This window comes from Miscanthus floridulus, chromosome 18, assembly GCF_019320115.1.
Source record: "Miscanthus floridulus cultivar M001 chromosome 18, ASM1932011v1, whole genome shotgun sequence".
NCBI classification, from domain to species: domain Eukaryota; kingdom Viridiplantae; phylum Streptophyta; class Magnoliopsida; order Poales; family Poaceae; genus Miscanthus; species Miscanthus floridulus.
The window spans coordinates 127,879,678-127,899,182 of record NC_089597.1 but is presented as its reverse complement, the minus strand read 5'-3'; the positions used below and the strand labels follow the sequence as shown (position 1 = coordinate 127,899,182).

At 46.0% G+C, this 19,505-nt stretch overlaps 2 protein-coding genes and 1 pseudogene across 2 annotated transcripts in view; all 3 read left to right on the top strand.

Annotated features, from left to right (window-relative positions):
• The first annotated feature begins 662 nt into the window (after nucleotides 1-662).
• On the top strand, nucleotides 663-11,165 carry LOC136524646 (protein DETOXIFICATION 16-like; annotated as a pseudogene).
• Nucleotides 11,166-12,399: 1,234 nt separating this feature from the next.
• On the top strand, nucleotides 12,400-15,338 carry LOC136519680 (uncharacterized). Its single transcript, XM_066513059.1, has 2 exons — nucleotides 12,400-14,957; nucleotides 15,068-15,338. The coding sequence occupies exon 1, from the start codon at nucleotides 12,740-12,742 to the stop codon at nucleotides 13,823-13,825; it is 1,086 nt and encodes a 361-aa protein (XP_066369156.1). The 5' UTR covers nucleotides 12,400-12,739; the 3' UTR covers nucleotides 13,826-14,957; nucleotides 15,068-15,338.
• A 3,670-nt stretch (nucleotides 15,339-19,008) lies between these two features.
• The window catches only part of LOC136524644 (uncharacterized mitochondrial protein AtMg00810-like), a 986-nt gene continuing 489 nt past the window's right edge, over nucleotides 19,009-19,505 (top strand). The window contains exons 1-2 of the mRNA XM_066517929.1: nucleotides 19,009-19,274; nucleotides 19,358-19,478. Coding sequence (XP_066374026.1) covers nucleotides 19,009-19,274; nucleotides 19,358-19,478 — 387 coding nt within the window. The remainder of the gene's footprint in view (nucleotides 19,275-19,357; nucleotides 19,479-19,505) is intronic.

Here is a 19,505-nt window from a genome sequence, read left to right as displayed (position 1 = left end):
TCATCAGGCGACGATGGCAGCCGTTGGATCCTAATCCTACAGCGTAGGAGTCATCTTCAACCTCCTTTCGTCCCTCTTCTTCCTCCGCCCCCTTCTTGTGCGGTGGGGACGAGGACGAGGAGGAGTGCGGAGGAAGACAACGCGCCCCGCGGCGGCACCCTTCTTTCCCTTCCTCCTCCTTCCACGACGAGCTCCGACCATGGACGCCCCTGCCCTGACTTGGCATGGCCGCCTCGCTAGTGCTAGGACCATAAGCCACCCGCCTGCCGTCTCCATCGCTTGACCGGCCTGCCTCCAGCAAGTAGATGACATTTCATGGGATGATGCTCTGATATCTGTGGGGCTTATCAACTTATTAAATGAACCAATGACTCAAGAAGCCGCTGTTGGAAGATCACAAGATCATCAAAAGCCTTGCCCCAGAGGTCCTACAAGCAGGTAACAAATGCATAGGATGATGGTCTTAGGTCGGCAAGGATGGTCAACTTATTAGATGAACCAATAGCTCAAGAAGCCGCTATTGGCGATGCTCTCATGGATGACCCTATGAGCCCGATTGCCCAAGATGATGTGTTACGGACCCTAACGCCTTCTTCATCTTCATCTTGTCTCTAGCGCGGGCACGGCGCGTAGGAGGAAGAGCGTTGGGAGGCGAGTGACCGATGGAAAAGCAAGATTTCAGGAGATTGCAAAGGAGTAATTCTTCTGTAAAAGTAAAAACACAAGATATAACAAACTATTTTTCTTTTTGAAGCGAAGATAAAAAAACTTTTTTAAATTAAAAATTTGTAAACAGAGTTTGGCAGATTTTCGGTTGGTTGGTTCGTATCGTTGCTGGTTCGTGAAGAAGTACTGCTAGCTAGTTTATGTGAGAGAAAAATACTGTTCTGGCTGAAAATTTACGATCGTTTACGACGAAGCCACGGCCAAACGAACGGGCTGTTTACTATTTTAGCCCATCACCACCATTTCAGGCCGAAGCCCAAGACAAGTCAACTCAAACCCGTCGGTTCCGACTTCCGAGCCCGCGAGGCCATCGCGAAATTGCGGCGCTAGCGCCGGCGGGGCGGCGGAGGTGAGCGCGGCTGCGTCCTCGCCTCTCCTCCTGCCCCGCTCCGCTCCACGCGCCGCGGTGGGTGCGGAGGTGCGGCGGCAGGTGGGGCTCGCGGCGCCGCTGGTGGCGTGCAGCCTGCTGCAGTACTGCCTGCAGGTGGTCTCCGTCATGTTCGCCGGACACCCAGGGGAGCTCTCCCTCTCTGGGGCCTCCGTCGCGGCCTCCTTCGCCAACGTCACCGGCTTCAACGTCCTGGTAAGTGCGGTAGTAACCTCGCTTCACTAAACCATTTGTGCAACTCGGTATATGCTACTGCCTGTGCATCAAGTCTGAAGAGCATGGGGAAATGTGAATCGGAACATGTACACTGTACAACCTAGTTATTTAAGGAATTTGTAACCAAAAGTATTACGGATTCTGTAAATACTTTCGCATTACTCCAATTAGTTTTCCACATGCTCCATAATTGTACTTACTAGAAGTAACAAGGGGCGTATGAGTTTGACTTATTGCGCAGTGGCCAGTGCTATACTGCGTGATGCCTACTGTGCTACCAGTAAATTAATTAATAAGTGGAATTCGTGCTCCTCTTTTCCATGTCAAGCTGGGTATGGGAAGCGCATTGGATACCTTTTGTGGACAATCATACGGAGCAAGACAATATGACATGCTGGGGACACACACGTAAAGGGCTATAATTGTTCTTATGCTTACGGGTGTTCCTCTGGCCTTTGTTTTGGGCTTCGCTGGCCGCTCTCGGTCAAAATCCTGAGATATCATTCGAAGCTGGACTGTATGCTCAGTTCCTGGTCTTTTCGTGTATGGTTTTCTTCAGTGCCTTACCAGATTCCTGCAGACCCAAAATATTGTCCAGATATTGGTAGCTTGCTCTGGACTTACTTTGCTACTTCACGTTATGCTATGCTGGTTGCTGGTTTGAAGTTTTGGCCTTGGCCACAAAGGCGCAGGCGCAGCTCTGGCAACCTCAGTATCTTACTGGTTCAATGTGGCATTGCTAGCTGTGTATGTGAAAGTCTCTGAAGCTGGCTGAAGAAGTTGGCATGGATGGTCAAGGGAGGCACTAAAGTTAAAGGATGCCCAAGTGTATCTAAAGCTAGCAATTCCATCTACCTTTATGACCTGGTAAGCCTGATGTGGGGCACCATGTGAAAAACATGTATTTCAATAAATCTTCGATGTTAAATTTATGATCTGGCAAAGAAGTAATGTGTACCTTTACCTACTTTCTGCATGGAACTGGTTATTTGACTTGCAAGATAGCTCAGCTTGGAGTATTGGGCATTTGAGATGGTGGTTCTCTTTAGCGGGATTTCTTCCAGATCCAACACTGGAAACTTCAATTTTGTCAGTCAGGTAAGCAAATGAAACTTGAAATACCTCCTCCCTTTCAGTAATCGGAAATTCTATTAAACTGATCAATCTTTTAGATCCGATGTTGTTCAGTAATGATGCTTTCAGTGCTTGATGTAATGTAACTTTGACTCTTGCAGCCTAAACACAATGTGGATGGTCTATACAATTCCAAGTGGCCTCAGCAGCGCAATAAGGTCAGAGGAGCATAAATTCGTAGTGCCCACTCCTTTTTGTTCTGTGGTAAAAGAAACTTGTGGTTAACTAGTTTTGGCCCATGGTTCTTTGTTTATTTGCAGTATTAGAGTGTCCAATGAACTAGGTGCTGGGAATCCACTTGCAGCACGCCTATCAGTTTATGTTTCAGGAATAATTTTTTCCTAGCTGAGGGCCTTTTTGTAACTATCATCACAGTATTAGTGCAAGATTTCTGGGGTTATTTGTACAGTAATAAAGAAGAGATAGTGAAGTATGTATCAATTATGATGCCAATTCTTGCTACTTCTGACTTCATGGATGGAATACAATGCACGCTATCAGGTTTGGGATAATTGCATTGTCTAGTATGCAGCATTTGTATCACATCGTACTTCTGCTCCCTGTTGGGAAATTCATATACAGATACTGTAATCAGAATATCATTATTGTAAAGTTGCTTAGCTTTTATTTTGTTTGACCACTTGGCCAGTTGGTCTTGGTGTTGGTTTGCTTGCCTCATTATGATGCCGTCAATTCATGTAGATTAATTGTCTTTGCTATGCCGCCTGAGCAGGTTAATGTAAAAAATGATCACATATCCAACATGCTCAGTGCTCTCATAAGTCATAAGAGAAAAAGAAAAGATCCAATTTGTTTGGTATTGCATGCTACAAGTAAGAGGGTTTCACCAGTAAGCCATACAGTCCAAATTAGGATTATTGTTATTTTGCTTTTTCTAGGTATCATTTATTCCTTTACCAAAGAAGAGCGGCACAAGTGTTATGTACAAGAGTGGTAGTTCCTGAATCAGACTTCTCAGTGATTTTAACGTGACACTCCATAATCATAATATCAGTAATCCTTTGTCTAACCACTCCTGGCTGACATATGTTCATTATCTGCATGTTGCTTTTAAGGCGCTGCTCGAGGATGTGGCTGGCAGAAAGTATGCTCGGTTATCAACCTGTTTGCTTACTATGCTATTGGTCTCCCTTCAGCTGTTACTTTTGCATTTATTCTGAAGATTGGTGGTATGGTAGGTTGGACTATGTTTTACTTTTATGTAATTATGACAAGATATATATTGATATGTGTTTCCTTCATGTGCCAGGGCCTTTGGTTGGGAATCATATGTGCTATGGCAGTGCAGATATTTGCTTTGGTCGTGATGATGCTTCGAACCAGCTGGAATGAAGAGGTACACCCTTAACCTCTTATGCAACAATCAACGGAATGCATGCTCTCTCGTTTCTACTGATGGAATTGGATCATAGTTGTGAGAGGGGACATCCCTTTTTTTTGTGACTGTGAGAGGGGACAGCCTGGGCAAAGGACTGTACACATGGAGCAGGTTTGCATCAATGGGAAAAGAATGCAGAATTAATCACTATAGATTGCTGAGATCTCTTCTCTAAGAAATAATATTGCAATTATTTCTTTCTCTAACTTACTTTCAAAAACTAATCCATGGCAATCAGTAGTCATCTGTATATCACCTTGGCATGATAAAGAGGCCCATTTAGAACAAATTTGTTGAATGTATATTGCAATATGTATGTGGCACCTCAGTTTTAACATTTGCTTGAAGCATTGTCCTCACTCCACTAACGATAGGCACAGGCCTACACGTGCATAGCACCTTGCTTCATTTTTCATCATCACTAGTTTAACCTGGAGTTAACTATATTTGTCCAAGAGACATATACTAGTATGATTCACTTTAAATTTCTGGGACATGCGATGTTTGGATCCCCTCCTCTAAACTTTAGAGCTCTAATAAGAGCACCTTAGCTCACTTTTGAGCTCTAAAGCTCTAATGTGAGGTGGGCTAAAATTTAGAGCTAACTTTAGACCACTTGTTTAGAACTTTAGCTCTAAAGTTTAGAGTTCTAAAATTTTGAGGGGAAATCCAAACAGGCCCTAGCTACCACTACTACACATGTGCGGCCACCTCTAATCAAAGTGGGTATTATAATACCCTATGAGATTCTTTCCTGTGCCGTGTTGATGTGAAAGCTGAATCTCACTATGTTCCCTAATTGCTATAACTAACCACTCTTTCACATATTTCACTGTTCTATCTATAGGCTGTGGCTGGGCCCACGCGCATCCACCGTCCCGTGTGACGCGCGCCGCTGACCCATCTGGCGGTGCTCTAGGCCCTACCGTCCAGGCCCACGCCCGTGGCCTTTCTTCCTTGATTCCCACGGCCCATGGCCCACGGCGCGATCTTACGTAGTAACGGGTTTCGGCCCATCCCAAGCTCTCTCCATCCGCCTGTCGACAGGCGGGGACGGTGTGCCGAGAGACGGCGCAGCGCGCGTGCATGCAGCCCGCGCCGCCGCGGATGCGGACACGGACACGCCTCCGGCGGGGGTGGTGCCTCCGCCCCGTCCGTCCGTCAGTTTGTGCGCCGCGGGCCTGCTCGATTTTTTAGTTCCAATTCCAAGCAGGGAGCGTCTGCAGGTGGATAAACCCCTTAGTTTGTAATTACGCGGCGCCGCAGTATTAGATTAGCGGATTTTGTGGTACTTTCTACCATGTGCGTTTCCAGATCGTACGCCGGTTGGTAATTAGTCGTGGAATACTGAGTACATATAGCAGTGATATATTTTACTTTCATGGGTTCTTCTTCTTTTGGCAATCCAGGCTTGCCATTTGCTAGGATTGATGAATACAGGTTGTTCCTAGTATGATATGGTATATACAATCAGAAAACATGCTTGGAGATTGCATTACACCATAGGGGGACTGGTTCCACAATATTAGCTGTAGCAAGATTTGCTGAAATGCACGAGATAGAACAGAATCTTTCCAGAGTTAGTTTAAGCATATATGTTATCGCGAAACTCTTATCCAAATGGAACTGGGAATTGCAGATTGGTTGTGTTGTTTCGGGCGTATATCTTTATAGAGTAAATATTTCTCTCTCAAGGACTGCCATTTTACTTTCTCTCATGGTTTCATAGAGATGTAAACAGGGCAGTTTGGGGGGCGGGGGGGGGGGGGGGGGGGGGGGGGGGGGGGAGGTAAAGTAGATTGCAATTAATATGGTGTGCCATTTTGGACTGCCCACAAATATGGTATGACATATATTCGTGTCCGAGGGGACTGCTATCGCCTGTGACCGGAAGGTCCCAGGTTCGAGTCGCGGTCTCCTCGCATTGCACAGGCGAGGGTAAGGCTTGCCACTGACACCCTTCCCCAGACCCCGCACAGAGCGGGAGCTCTCTGCACTAGGTACGCCCTTTATGATACTAACTAATGGCACCGAATCCGCCAGGGCTTCATTTAATGCGATTTTGTTGCCCTTTGCCCTCATTTTCTGCATGTTCTTTTGTCAACAGATACCCATGGACATTCCAAAACCAGGTGCTATGGCAATTACTGCCATCATAGTTTGATACTCAGTGGTTCCTGAAATTGCATCCATACTTAGCATGTCAAATTTGACGCTACAAATCCGAAACAAAGAGGAGGAAATAGAACAGTAGAGGTTTGCATGTATCTGTTAGTATGTTTTACCCAGTTTCATACTAGGTTTTTCTTTAAAACTAATTCCTCATACCTCAAAGAGTGTGACACCCTGAAAGCAACATGGTTACAAGCTTTTGCATAGAAAAATATAGTCTTGACTTTGGGTTCTCGTGTATTGCTTAAGTCACCATATCTCCTGTATCTCTCTACTAACTTTTGTTGTGCACCAGTCCAAATACAGGTCAACTTACCATTGAAATAAAGTGATTTCACACTGTCCCAGTCCAACCCGGGGTAGGGGGTGGGGGCTAGGGCAGAGGTGGGCAGCGGCGCGGGAAGGGGGAGGGCGACGGCGAGGAGAGAGGGAGATAGGGGAAGGAGCTATAGCTCTAAGATTAGAATGATTACATCTCCCCTATATTTATAGTCCCTATAGACTTGTGTTCCAAGCAAGCTATGGGAGAAGTCCTTACAGATTGAACTCCCCCTTCCTAAACAAACCAATCTCCTATCTTACAAACCTAATCTTATTCCTGAATCCAAGATCCTAATTTAATTTCCTATTTATTCTTAATTCTACCAATTATTCCGGATTCCTTCTGGGTGAAGGAAACCGAGGGGGCTCCGAGATCGCCCCTCCTGGCGCGCGCCCTCCTTGCGACGCGGTGGAACCGGCCGAGGCTGGCCATAGCCCTCCTCTGGGCCTCGCTTGGCCCGCTGATCCCGGTGTGCGAGCCCATAATCAGGCGTGTGACACACACATCTTGAAGCCTCGTCTTTTTCTAAATTTTTTATATATAAAGAGTGCCTACCTCTGACCAACTACGAAGGTCTCACACCAGAAAGCAGACTGTACATCCTTAACAAATACTCAAAGTCTGTCTTCAAAATCCCATGGTGGCACAATGATGGAAAGGCTTGGTGACCCAGCGTCCTTGTCGACCATCTCTGAGACGCTTGCAAAGTTTAACTTCAAAGGTGCATGTGGATCTTGAACCATTCCATTTTGGAACCCCTTATCCTTTTCTGCATTTTTAAAGAAAAAAAATGAAGTGTGTTCTAGAAGAAAAAGGAAGTCAATAGGCACAGTATTCATTTCAAGAAATCTGGAATCTTTTATAAAACTGAGGAACCTGTATATCGAACTAACTCTTATTATTTTCCCTGAAAAAAGGAATTCCTATATATGTTGGCTGTGGTATCATATTTGCAGTCTGTATGATTCCTGAAGGTGATGGGGGAGAAACATGTTGACCTAGATCTATTTTTGGCAATATTTAAAGGATTCGTTCTCTTGACAAAGAAGTAGAGGAACTCAGATCCTCCGCCCTAAAAATCAATCTACACCTACTATATGATATTCAAGGGGCTTCTGTAGCATATTATGTTTCAAGGATGTTTGGTGTCTTTTCCTATTTGTGAGTGCTTGCTTGGATTCCGATCTACGGTTATCAGAATATTCCATTTGTTGCATATCATAAATTTAGGTATATGATATGACACTTTTGGTTCCAATCTCTGAATATTCCATTTTGTCATGTATCGTAAGTTTGGGTGTACTATGTGACGCTTTAGATTATGATTTCTGAATATTCCATTATGTCGTATATAATAAGTTTGGACGTACAATAGGATGCATTGGATTCCAATTTCTGAGGATTCCATTTTGCCGTAGGGCGTACAGTATGACACTTTGATTCCAATTTCTGAGTATTACATTTCATCGTATATCATAAGTTTGGGTTTATGGTATGGTGCTTTAGATTCCAATCTCTGAATATTCCATTTTGCCGTGTATCATATGCTTGATTGTATAGTATGACGCTTTAAATTCAATTTCTGAATGTATCATATGCTTAGGAGTCTAATTAAAATTATGTGTGGGCCTATTTATCAAGTGCAGTGTCCATTAATTGTAGAACAGTGCTACATACACTGTGGTATGAATTTTCCAAATATTTTAATTTTATTATCTTTATCGGTGCATAGTTTTCCCCTTCCAAACAGCAGGAGCGGCCCTGGATTTCGTTGAACGCAGGGCTGCTAAAGAAGCGGAGCTTGATTTGGTATTCGTTGAGGTTAATCTTAACAATATGGCACCAGGCACTTCGGCAAACTCTGATCTGCTCCATTATTACATACTGAATGAACTTCAAGTCCCTCTTACCGGTAAGAGTTTATATTCGGAGCTCTATTTTTTTTAAGAATTTCTCACCTATCCCAAACTCACCATCCAAGGGTTATTCCTCCTTGTTGACAGCAATGTGTTCTTGTGACGATGAAGAGGCACTTCCAAATGTATGAACCTGGGTGCATGCTTCCATGTGCTGAACCCACTGGACAGAAGAAGCTTCAGCATTCTGTGGCACCAAGCACTGGAACACAAGTCTAAAAAGGCAGCACCTCAAGGACCAACTCCTAATAGTACCAAAAATTGAATGGTTTCATCATCTACTGAAAAGCCCAAGGAAGTGCTTATCCTAGAGAGAAACGATTTATCCGATCCTGAAAGCAATGGATATGAAGAACCAAAGAAGCGAAATTGGATCACATGGACCATTGAGCTCCATGAAAAGTTCTTGGAGGCTGTCGAAGCTCTTGGGGGGACGAGTGTAAGTATAGCTCATACCTACACATGGCTTGAAATCTGAATTAGCTATTTGTTATTTTATTGGCTAAAACATGACCATGTGCTGTTTATTTTCTTTGGGTGGCTAACAGATGCTACATCTGAGGGGATCCTCCACTTGATGAATATAAAGGGTTTAACTGCGAAGCGTATAGGCAGCCATCTCCAGGTGGGTGATTAATTGATTATTTGTACCAAAGGCCCCATCCACTAAAGCTTCCTTATAAGCTTGATTTTCTAATATTGGAGCTTTCAAGGGAAGCACTAATTTTGTTACCTTGAACATTCAATACATTGAAGAGAAAGACATCGTTTAGGATAGTTGTGATTAAGCAGCACAAGTTGACAACTTGTTCGCTCGCTCGTATCTTTTCTATTGGCATTAAAAGTCTTCTCCACCCTTCTGTTCGGCGTATTTTTGTCTCACACTTCCGTGGTCTTTAGTATCCATTAGTTCAAAGCATTTTTGTTGGCATGTGTGTTTGTGTGTGTGTGTGTGTGTGTGTGTGTGTGACACTTCCATGGTCTTTAGTATCCATTAGTTCAAAGCATTTTTGTTGGCATGTGTGTGTGTGTGTGTGTTTGTTTTGCCCTTGTGGGATCTATATGCGTTCTGGTAATTTATTGTGGAGTCTGACAAATCGGCACCCGCCCTTCCTGTTTCTAGCTTCATCTGGCTGATAACATGCCTTAAACTTTTTATGTGTGTGTGTGGGTGGGGGATGGTCTTAACCTTATGTTACCCTTCCCTTGGTACCCCAAGGACCTTAAACTATTCACCTCCTTGAATTCCATTCAGCTCTTGACACCTATGGCTGAACTGATCTCATACGGTGTTCTTTAGCTAAAGTGCCACTTTAAATTGCTGTATTAGTTTGACCTTTAATACTGTGACCTAATTTTGTCCCTTGCTTGACAATTTTCTCCTCAAATGTGATATAGAAACATCGATTGCGCCACCGGAATGCAAAGCAAGGAGGACAGCGCCAAGAGAATGCCAGCAGAAAACCAATTCCTAAGCTGATAATATCAGCGCATGATGAAGCCACTTCTGAATCCATCACACCCAGAGTTGAGACAGACGGGGAAGTGTACCCCTTAAGGCTGTGGACAAAGATGAAGAAAAGGTCAGTGGACACAGCGGCGCTGAAGACTGACATGTACACATGCACATCTGGAAACTACAGAGAGGACACAGAGTCTGTGTGTGTGTGGGATACATATGAAAATAACCTGCAGAGAATATTCCTTGAGAAAAAGAAACGTTGGCAGTTCATGAGCGAACATCAGTGGCCTGGGAAGAACAATATTGTTATCACAGATGAAGGGATCCAAATGAAGCCCCTGAAACTCCTGGTGGTGCATCCATAGAAATCTCTGGTTCAAGCAGCTTTACAAGTGATCAAGTGGGAGAGAATAATCTTGCTGAAACTGACAGAGACAATAACACCGTGGGAGCATTGATTTCCTTGAAGGTATCATGAGCATTGGTCTGCATGAATAATTGAAGATTAAGCGTCCTGTTAACTTGTTTGCCGTGCTACTTATTTACCATTTTATCCTCCTTGTGTGCTGGTGAACTAGGTTATGGTGCATCCATAGAAAGCTCTGGTTCAAGCAGCCTGTTAGCAAGTGGTCAAGTAGGACTGTAGGAGAGAACAATCATTCTGAAGCTGCCAGAGCCAATGACAATGTGGGGAACGTTAATTTGCTTGAAGGTATTATCGATGTTGATTTGCTTGAAGATTAAGTGCTCTGTTAAGTAGTCTGCCTTGCTGATACCTTACCTTTTTGTCGTTTATTTTGTGTGCTGGCGAGATAGCTTACCGTGCATACTTAGGAACCTCTGGTTCAGGCAGCCTGTTAACAAGTGATCAAGTCAGGCGGAACGGTTGTGCTGAAGCTACCAGGGACAATAACAACTTGGGGAGCATTAATTTGCCTCAAGGTATCATGAACATTGATCTGCTTGAAAATTAAGTGTCCTGTTAACTAGTTTGCCTTGCTAATACCTTATTTACCATTTTTACTCCTCCTTTATTAATATAAAGAACTGCAGTTTAATCTGCTGGCTTCTCTTTAAAAAGAACTTATTTACCTATTTATCCTCCTTTTCTGTGTGTTGGTGAAATAGGTTATGATGCATTCGCAGAAATCTCTGGTTCAAGCAGCATGTTAACGAGTAATCAAGTGGGAGAGTGTGAGATAATCTGCTGCACTCTCCAGCCTTTTGTAGCAGCTGCACACTCCACTGTACACTTAAAAATGGGCCTGCTGCATAGCAACTTTTTAAGTGTACAGTCCACTTTGTGCAGCAGCAACTTTATCAACCTTTTAAGTGTACAGTTCACTCTGTAGCAGTAGCAGGTGTAGCTGTAATTTATTAGAGTTGTGTATATATCAGCTTGTTTAGTAATGGAAAGAGCAGTTCAGTTTGCTGCATATTCAAAGCTGCATAGCTGCTGCTCAGGGTGTGTGTGTGCACTCTGTTCTCACCCTTTCTTCAACCTCCAGCTGTGAGTGTGTGTGTGGGTGCTAGTGAGCTGATTGCGCACATGCCTCCACCACTGTCCCTGCTATGACAGGAGATTTTTTTTTTATTTTAACACTTTTTCGAAACTAATTTTAAATCTAACACTTTCGGTTTTTTTAAAACTAACACTTTTGGCCGCGTCTATTGCCCTGAGGTAGCCAAATGCCTGTGCCGCGCCATGCATGGTGGCGTGGCAGAGGTCTGACGTGGCGGCGACCAGAAGCGCTGACCGCTGACGTGGCAAGGCTCTGCCGCGCCACCGATCTTGGCGCAGCAGTGCCGCGTCCTGATCCATGGCGCGACAGAGCCGGGTATAACCTCCGCCGCGGCCCGCGTGCCCGAGCAGTAGCCGTTCCCCGAGCAGCGCAGCAAGGCAGCCTGGCCGCCGCGCCCGCCTTCGCCCGCGCATGCCCGCCGCCGTGCACGTCGTCCGCCGCGGCCGCGTCCGCCCACGCCAGCCAGGCCGCCCGCGCCAGCAAGCCAGCCGCGTTCGCCCGCGCCAGCCAGGCCGTCGGCCGCTCGGTGCGGCCGCCGCGCCCGCACGCCGGTGCGCCTCCCCCTCCGGCCAGAACCTCTGGTCACGCACGGCGGCTGCTCGCCTAGGCCTGTGCCCGCGCCTCCCGGCCCGGTCCTGCGCGCTGCAGCGAGGTACTCCACTAATATAGTTAGCACATATAATAAAGTTAGTAAAATTATTAAAGTATAGTTAGTAAAGTTAGTTAGTTTAGTTAGGATACGTAATATAATAAGTTAGTATAGGTAGTAAAGTTAGGTAGTTTTGTTAGTACAGTTATTGACTCTAGTTGTACATTGGATTTAGTCTAATTTTTTGTTGTAGTTAGCCTTGTATAGATATTAATATTTGATTAGTTAGTATAGTTATAGTTAGAAAATGTATTAATGTTAGTATGGACATTACGTACGATGATTTCAACGACTTAATGAAATTTCTTGAAATGCTTTTGCAGATGGATTGTTGTGTTAGAGTTTTGTACAGAGGAAGTGTTAGGAGAGATGATGGTATGTTTGAGGATATGGAAGAAGAATTGGAAGGGTTTGATGAACCTCCTAGCTTCAACGACCTTTGTGTTCGTTTGAATATAAAGTTTGACGGTGATTTCACACTGAAGGGGAGGTTTGATACTAGGAAAACTAGGGCACACTATGTCCTAATGTCCTTACGCGACCCTGCTCACTGGTCCCGCTACATTAGGGTTCTCTAAGGTTCCAATGTGCCCATGGCTGAGGTGGTGGTGGAGAATGGGTATAGGATGCATGGTGTTCAGGATGGCCTGTTCATTGATGGTTTTGGAGGCAATGAAAAAGAATTAGGGGTCGAAGGGGAGCAACTCAAGATAACATGGATTTGGACGGTCAGTTGACGCAGGAGCAGTTTCATTCAACTGCAGTAGGTTGTATAAGCAATGACTTCGATGTGAATGAGTTTGAACGGGAATAGGAGGAGCAGGAGGAGGATATGATCGGTGATGTAGTTAGTAGTGATTCAGACGATTCTGATAATGACCAAGGAGGTACAGATGCTATTGCAACAACGGCTGATACCATGTTAGTACCGGTTCATACTATGCCATTACCAGTACCAACTGAGGTTTTGCAAGGTGTCCATGCTCAGGGTAGACTAGTCACAGATTTAGCTGCAGATGATACCTCCTATGATTCATGGGCCAGAATTAGCGAAGCGCAGCAGTATGTTCCACCACCACCTTACACAGCGACTGAGCTTGAGCAACTAAGGTCTAAGAACGTACCTTTCAGGGGCGTTCCGAACTATAGGGATGTCAGCATGACGGATATGGCAGTTTGTGATACCGGTCTCCAGCTGTGTAGGAATTCATTGTATAACCATGAGAAAGAAACCCTTAGGAAGGGGATGATATTCAACACAATGTTAGAGATGAAACTCTTCTTTCAGGACTATGCTGTGTACCACCATAGACCGTACACCGTCACTCATTCGGACCTGGAGTTGAGGTACCACTTGATATGCAAAAACGGTTGTCTATGGAGGTTAAATGCACGAAGGAGACAGAATGATGGCAAGTGGAGGATAACTAAAGTTGTTGAACCCCACACTTGCCTAGACAATAGGGGGAAGGAAAATTATCAGCAGCTCACTGCACGTTACCTTGCCCGTCGTACATTGGGGCTCGTTGATGACAATAACGATATTTTGGTGTCTTCTTTACAACAGTCCATATCTGGATTCGTTAGGTACGATGTGACGTACGGAAAGGCTTGGCGTGCTAAGCAAATTGCTCTAGCGATTCGATGGGGTACTTGGGAGGAAGCGTACAACAGGGTGCTCTGCATCTTATGTGCAATGCATTATTACAACCCTGGCTTGAAATGGTTTGTGGACACCGGAGGGATGTTTTTTTGGGACCCATTGAGGCATGTCCTCTATCGTGTGTTCTGGTCGTTTGCGCAAACGGAACATGCATTCCAGTTTTGTCGGCCAGTCGTACTTGTTGATGACACTTTTCTGACAGGAAAGTACAGGGGCACCTTGATGATGGCGGCTGCTGCTGATCCTGAGGACTAGATAGTACCCATGGCATTTGCTTTGGCAGAGGGAGAGAACAATGAATCGTGGTCATGGTTCATGCGGCTTCTACGTGTGCAAGTGCTTGGCCCAACTCGCACTATATGTTTGATCTTCGACCGTCACGCAGGGCTTCTTAATGCTGCAGCTGAGCATATAGATGGGTTTCCGCCTCTAGTACATAGATGGTGCATGAGACTTTGCCGCTAATTTCTGGCGGCGTTATGAGGTATGTGACAAGGTAAAGGCTCTATGTTGTGTACGTACAGAGTACCAGTTTAAGGAGACAAAGAGAGAACTAGACAAGATGGTAAATGCAGCGGGAAAGGCCTGGTTAGAGGCGCAGATGGAACAGAAGGCTCAGTGGGCGTTAGCATATGACGAGGGGGGTTTCAGGTATGGCATCATGACCACTAACTCCTCGGTGTCCTTCAACCGTGTATTCACCGGAGTTCGATTGTTGCCTGTGTCTGGAATTGTTGAGTTCTCCTTTCATAAGTGCAACGAATATTTTGTGAAGAGGTGGGAGCTTGCGCAGAGGAATATAGCTGAGCAGGGGCGTTTTGGAAAGGCCAGAGCTGAACATTTGAAGAAGGCCGAGGAATTAGCCAAGCAGCACACCGCCGAGCCGTATGGACCCCGCCGCCATATCTTTAGTGTATAGGGCAAGGGTGGCATAAGCTTGGGCGGCGAACGTTATGGTGGACGAAACTACCGAGTTGATCCTGAAAAGATAGAGTGCAGTTGCAACGTTCCTCAGATCATGCATTCCCCTTGCTCTCATATGATCACAGCATGCAGGGTTCACGGGTACAACTATGAGGATCTGTCATATATGTCACCCTTGTATCTCCGTTCGAACACCGTTAGTATTTGGGAGATGAGCTTCGAGCCATACCTTGACCCGACACAGTGGCCACCTTATAATGGTTATGACTACATGCCGCATCCGGATCTAATGAAGGTAGGAAAGGGTAGGAAGAAGAAGCGACTGAAGGGGGACATGGACGCTATGAGAGGGTACGACGAAAACATGTACGGTGGGGGAGACTTCAATGAGACCCGTGGTAGGAATCTTTGCTCCGTTTGCAAATAATCTGGCCACAAGGCTAGCCGGCATAGAAGACAGCAGGCGATTTCATATTTTGTAACAAGTAGTTCAAATTTTGCTATGCTACATAATGTTAATCTGAAAATTGTTAATTTGAATACTCTAACCCTTTGTTTATCATTTTGTAACAGGATGGCCCCTCCCACGGCGCACCAGCTGATCCCCCTTCTTGATGTGGAGTACGACGACCCCCTTCTTCTACCGGACGATGAGGTTCATTACGTCGTGGGACTTAGTTCATTACGTCGAACTTATGTTGAACGAATATTGTCGTCGAAAACTTGTAGACTCATAAACCAATGAAAATGTTGTATGACAACTTATCGTCTATTTATTTGCTTCATGTTCGTTTTGTACAGCACTTGTAGTTTTGTACAGCACCGACAACAACTCAATTGTAGCTGGCCGTTGTCCGTCCGCGTCACTGCTGCGCCGTGGTCTATGGCGCGGTTGAACCATGCTTATGGAGCACCAAAACTTGGGCTATGGCACGACAAATGATTACGTTCATTTTAGAAATTTTGAACGCATGATACAAACAGATGTGATCACTTAAGATCGATCATGGGTAATCCGAGTATATGATACATGGGTACAATACATCAGTAGTTCAAATAGAATATAAGACAACACAATAGAATTTCTACTACATAGCTACATTGATCATTAATAAGGCATGGAACTAACAGACGTTGCAATCAAAAACCCTTAGTCAGAAACATACTGGGTAAGCAACTCGTCGTCCGATTACCAATCCTCAACCACAACCCTATTGCTATGGCTACTCTCACCTGCGTTGCTCTGACCTACCTGTCGCCTGTAGTAAGCGGCCTCCGCTTCATCTACGGCCGCTGCGGCCTAAGTGAAGAACACGTCGTCATCCTCCTCCGCCTGTAAGCCCACCTCTGCTAGAGCGATGAGCTCGCTCAGTCTGCCAGTGTCGTCCTCATCCTCCTTCACCTACAAACCCGCCTCTGCTAGAGCGATGAGCTCGCTCAGTCTGCCAGTGTCGTCCTTATCCTCCACCACCTGCAAGCTCGCCTCTGCTAGAGCAATTAGGTCACTAAGTCTACTAGTGTCGTCCTCATCCTCGTCCCCCTCATCAGACAACACAATCGGGGATTGAACGGTGCGACCAGCTCGCGATCTATGCTCATCTAACTTCTTCTCCTCATACCTTGCACGAGCCACCTCTGCAGCATGATCCTCGCTGCAATCAGTCCCTTCATGTATAAAATGCAACCAGTTAGCAACGCGATTATATTACATTTAAAATCAGGCAACGAAAAAAGGCGTTCAAGCACTCACTGCCACATAATGCAGCAACATGCTCGTTCAAGACCTGCATCTGTACTCTTGTCTACTCCCTTGCCTCCTTCCTTGCCCTCTCCTCCTCTAACATCATCCGTCTCTTCAATCCCCATTTGTTAAGCCCAACATCGATCGGGTTACAAATACCGCGCTGTCTAGCAAACTCACGCATCTTTTCTTTGTGATGTTTAACGAATAGGTTGACGTAGTTAGGTCCATATCCCCTCTTCCTTGCAATTAATTGCCTCTTCTTCAGTTCATCCAAGAACTTAGCTTGACCATCGTAATGTTCCCACCTGCATTTCCTAGTGCTCTATTCAAAAGAAATATTATATCATATATGTCTTAGCAAAAGAAACAAAATACGATTTCATGTTTACCACAAAAATAACGAACCTCTTCGTACTCAACCATATGGCAGCAATAATGGTCTATTCCAAGCTCCAAAGGGACTAGGCCATAGTTAGAATTAACAACACATTCGCACTTGACTGGTGGTGCTTTGTAAATTAACATTTCTTTCTTCTTTTGTTTTGCTTTTGGAGGTTCTTCGGGCCATTTGTTCTTAGGACCATACAACCACTCCTTGAAACAACACTTCGCCATTGAATACACCTAAATAACGTGACATTAGTACATGACACATATAGCTCAACATTTCAACACATACACTTTGCACTTACTTCATGCTTGTTTGGACACACAAACCCCAACGTATTGTCAGGGTTTATCATGGCTCGGTCTCCGCAATGGTACAGAGGAGGTTCCTCGAGTCGTCTAACTACGGCTAAGTGCTTCTCCTTAGCCGTCATTGGAGGGGGGTTAGGGGGAGGTGGAACCCACCGCTCGAAGTGCTCTCGTGGCTGTTGTCCTCTCCACCAATCGTCGAAAAGGAGGTACCTGGGGTCAAACTTGTCTGCACCGTCAATCCACTGAAAGAAAAAGACACCTCTCATGGTCCTACACAACAAAAATTCAACAAAATATTAGTAATCTAGTAATACAAATGAAGAAGAAAAAGATAGTGGAAACAATTACTTACATTAAAATGACTACACGTATAGAAGCAACGAGCCACTGTGTCTCGATTGAAACACGTCGGCCGGATGACCACAGTCACAATTAGGGACAGGGAGTTCAAGAGGGATGGGGGCATCTTTGCTAGACTCGTCGGGGTACATTTCTCTAGGACGACCTCGTTTTTGCCATAACTGCTCCCGAAACATGTCTTCCATCTAATAAAATGGTTCAAATTAAACATCAATTAAAATAACGCAAATTAATGAAAAAAGTAATCATTTGCAATGCAACTAAAATATTATAAACAACAATTATAGCAACAAAAATATACATGTCAAACATACTTCTAACTAAATAATTAACCTTAACATTGATAAAATCAAACTAATATCTTCACCATAGTTCCCAAACATAATTTTCTTACTAACCTTAACTCCCATTCATAATATCCTATCCACCATTCAAACAAAAATAAAATGTATGTCATTACCTTGAACTAGGACGAGGAGGGAGGGAGGCGGCCGGCGAATGGAAGGGAATGAAGGGAGGCGGTAATGGAGGGTCGGGCTGCCGCCATTCATGGCGCGGTGGCCGGCGTGCTTGGCGACGAGCGGGCGTGGGAGCGACGTGCAGCTTTGCTGCTCGGGCAGCGGGACTGGTCGTGGGGTTATACCTGGCTCTGCCGAGCCACGAATCAGGGCATGGCACTGCCGCGCCAAGATCGGTGGCATGACAGAGCCTTGCCACGTCAGCGGTCAGCGCTTCTGGTCGCCGCCACATCAGACCTCTGCCGCGCCACCATGCATGGCGTGACACAAGCATTTGGCCACGCCAGGGCAATAGGCGCGGCCAAAAGTGTTAGTTTAAAAAAAACCGAGAGTGTTAGATTTAAAATTAGTTTCAAAAAAGTGTTAAAATTAAAAAAAAATCCGGTAGGACAAGGGATGCCTCCAACGACGCCGGTCAAGCTCGCCTCTCCTCCAAGCAACATCGACGAGTACGTGGACGCCTTCCACGACGGTGAGGAGGTGCGCTTCCGCACCATGGACAACCTCGTCGGCGACTCGGCTGCACCGGGCTTGGCAAGCCAACTACTCGGTGATTAGGAGCTACTCCTTGTCAGCGCAGAGGAGCCACCCACGTTTGCGCAGGCCGAGCAGGATGCCAATTGGAGGCGGGCAATGTTGGAGGAGATGAAGGCCATTGAAGACAATGAGACGTGGGTGCTCATTGATCCACCTCTAAGCTACCGGCCGATTGGGCTGAAGTGGGTCTACAAGGTGAAGCGGGACGAGCGCGGCGCCATCGTCAAGCACAAGGCACGCCTCATTGCCCTCGGCTTCATCCAACGTGAGGGCATCGACTTCGAGGAAGTCTTTACGTTGGTGGCGCGCATGGAGTCCGTCCGCCTGCTGCTGGCTCTACGCGCGTTCACCACCTGGACATGAAATCGGTGTTCCTTAATGGTGAGCTGGTGAAGACGATTTTCATCAAGCAAGCTCTGGGCTTTGCCGTCAAGGGAGCGGAACACAAGGTGCTATGGCTATGCAAGGCGCTTTACAGGCTGCGGCTAGCCCCATGGGCGTGGAACGCCAAGCTCGACGCCACGCTACACCCGCTTGGGTCCGCATGCTGTGCAACAGAGCACGCGCTCTACACATGGCTACGGGAAAGGAGGAGCTCGTCGTCGGTGTGTATGTGGAAGACATGATCATCACTAGAGCGCGTGCGGAGGACATCGATGACCTTCAAGCGTGAGATGGTGGCTCGGTTCCACATGAGCGACCTCGGTCAACTCTTCTACTACCTCGGCATCGAGGTGAAGCAGGGGAGCGATTCCATCTCCCTAGGCCAGCACGCCTACGTGAAGAAGCTACTAGAGCGTGGCGACATGGTAGACTGCAAGCTGTGCGTGAATCCAATGGAGAAAAGGCTGAAGCTGTCAAAGAACAGCACCGTGGTGAAGGTGGACGCGACGCGTTACCGGAGGATCGTCGGCGGGCTGCAGTATCTGACTCATACCTGGTCGGACACGTCGGTGGGCTACGGTATTTGAGTCATACTTGGCCGGACATCACGTTTGCGGTCAGGTATGTCAGTCGGTTCATGGAGGATCCCCGCGAGGATCATTGGATTGCAGTGAAATGGCTTCTGTGCTGCGTCAAGGGGACGGTGGATCAAGGGATGTCTTTCCCAAGACTGGCGGCGAAGGTGGGTTGTGGCTCACAGTCTTCAGCG

Coding starts and splice junctions, on each gene's coding strand:
- LOC136519680 (XM_066513059.1), top strand. CDS start 12,740: ATGATCGGTGATGTAGTTAGTAGTGATTCAGACGATTCTGATAATGAC.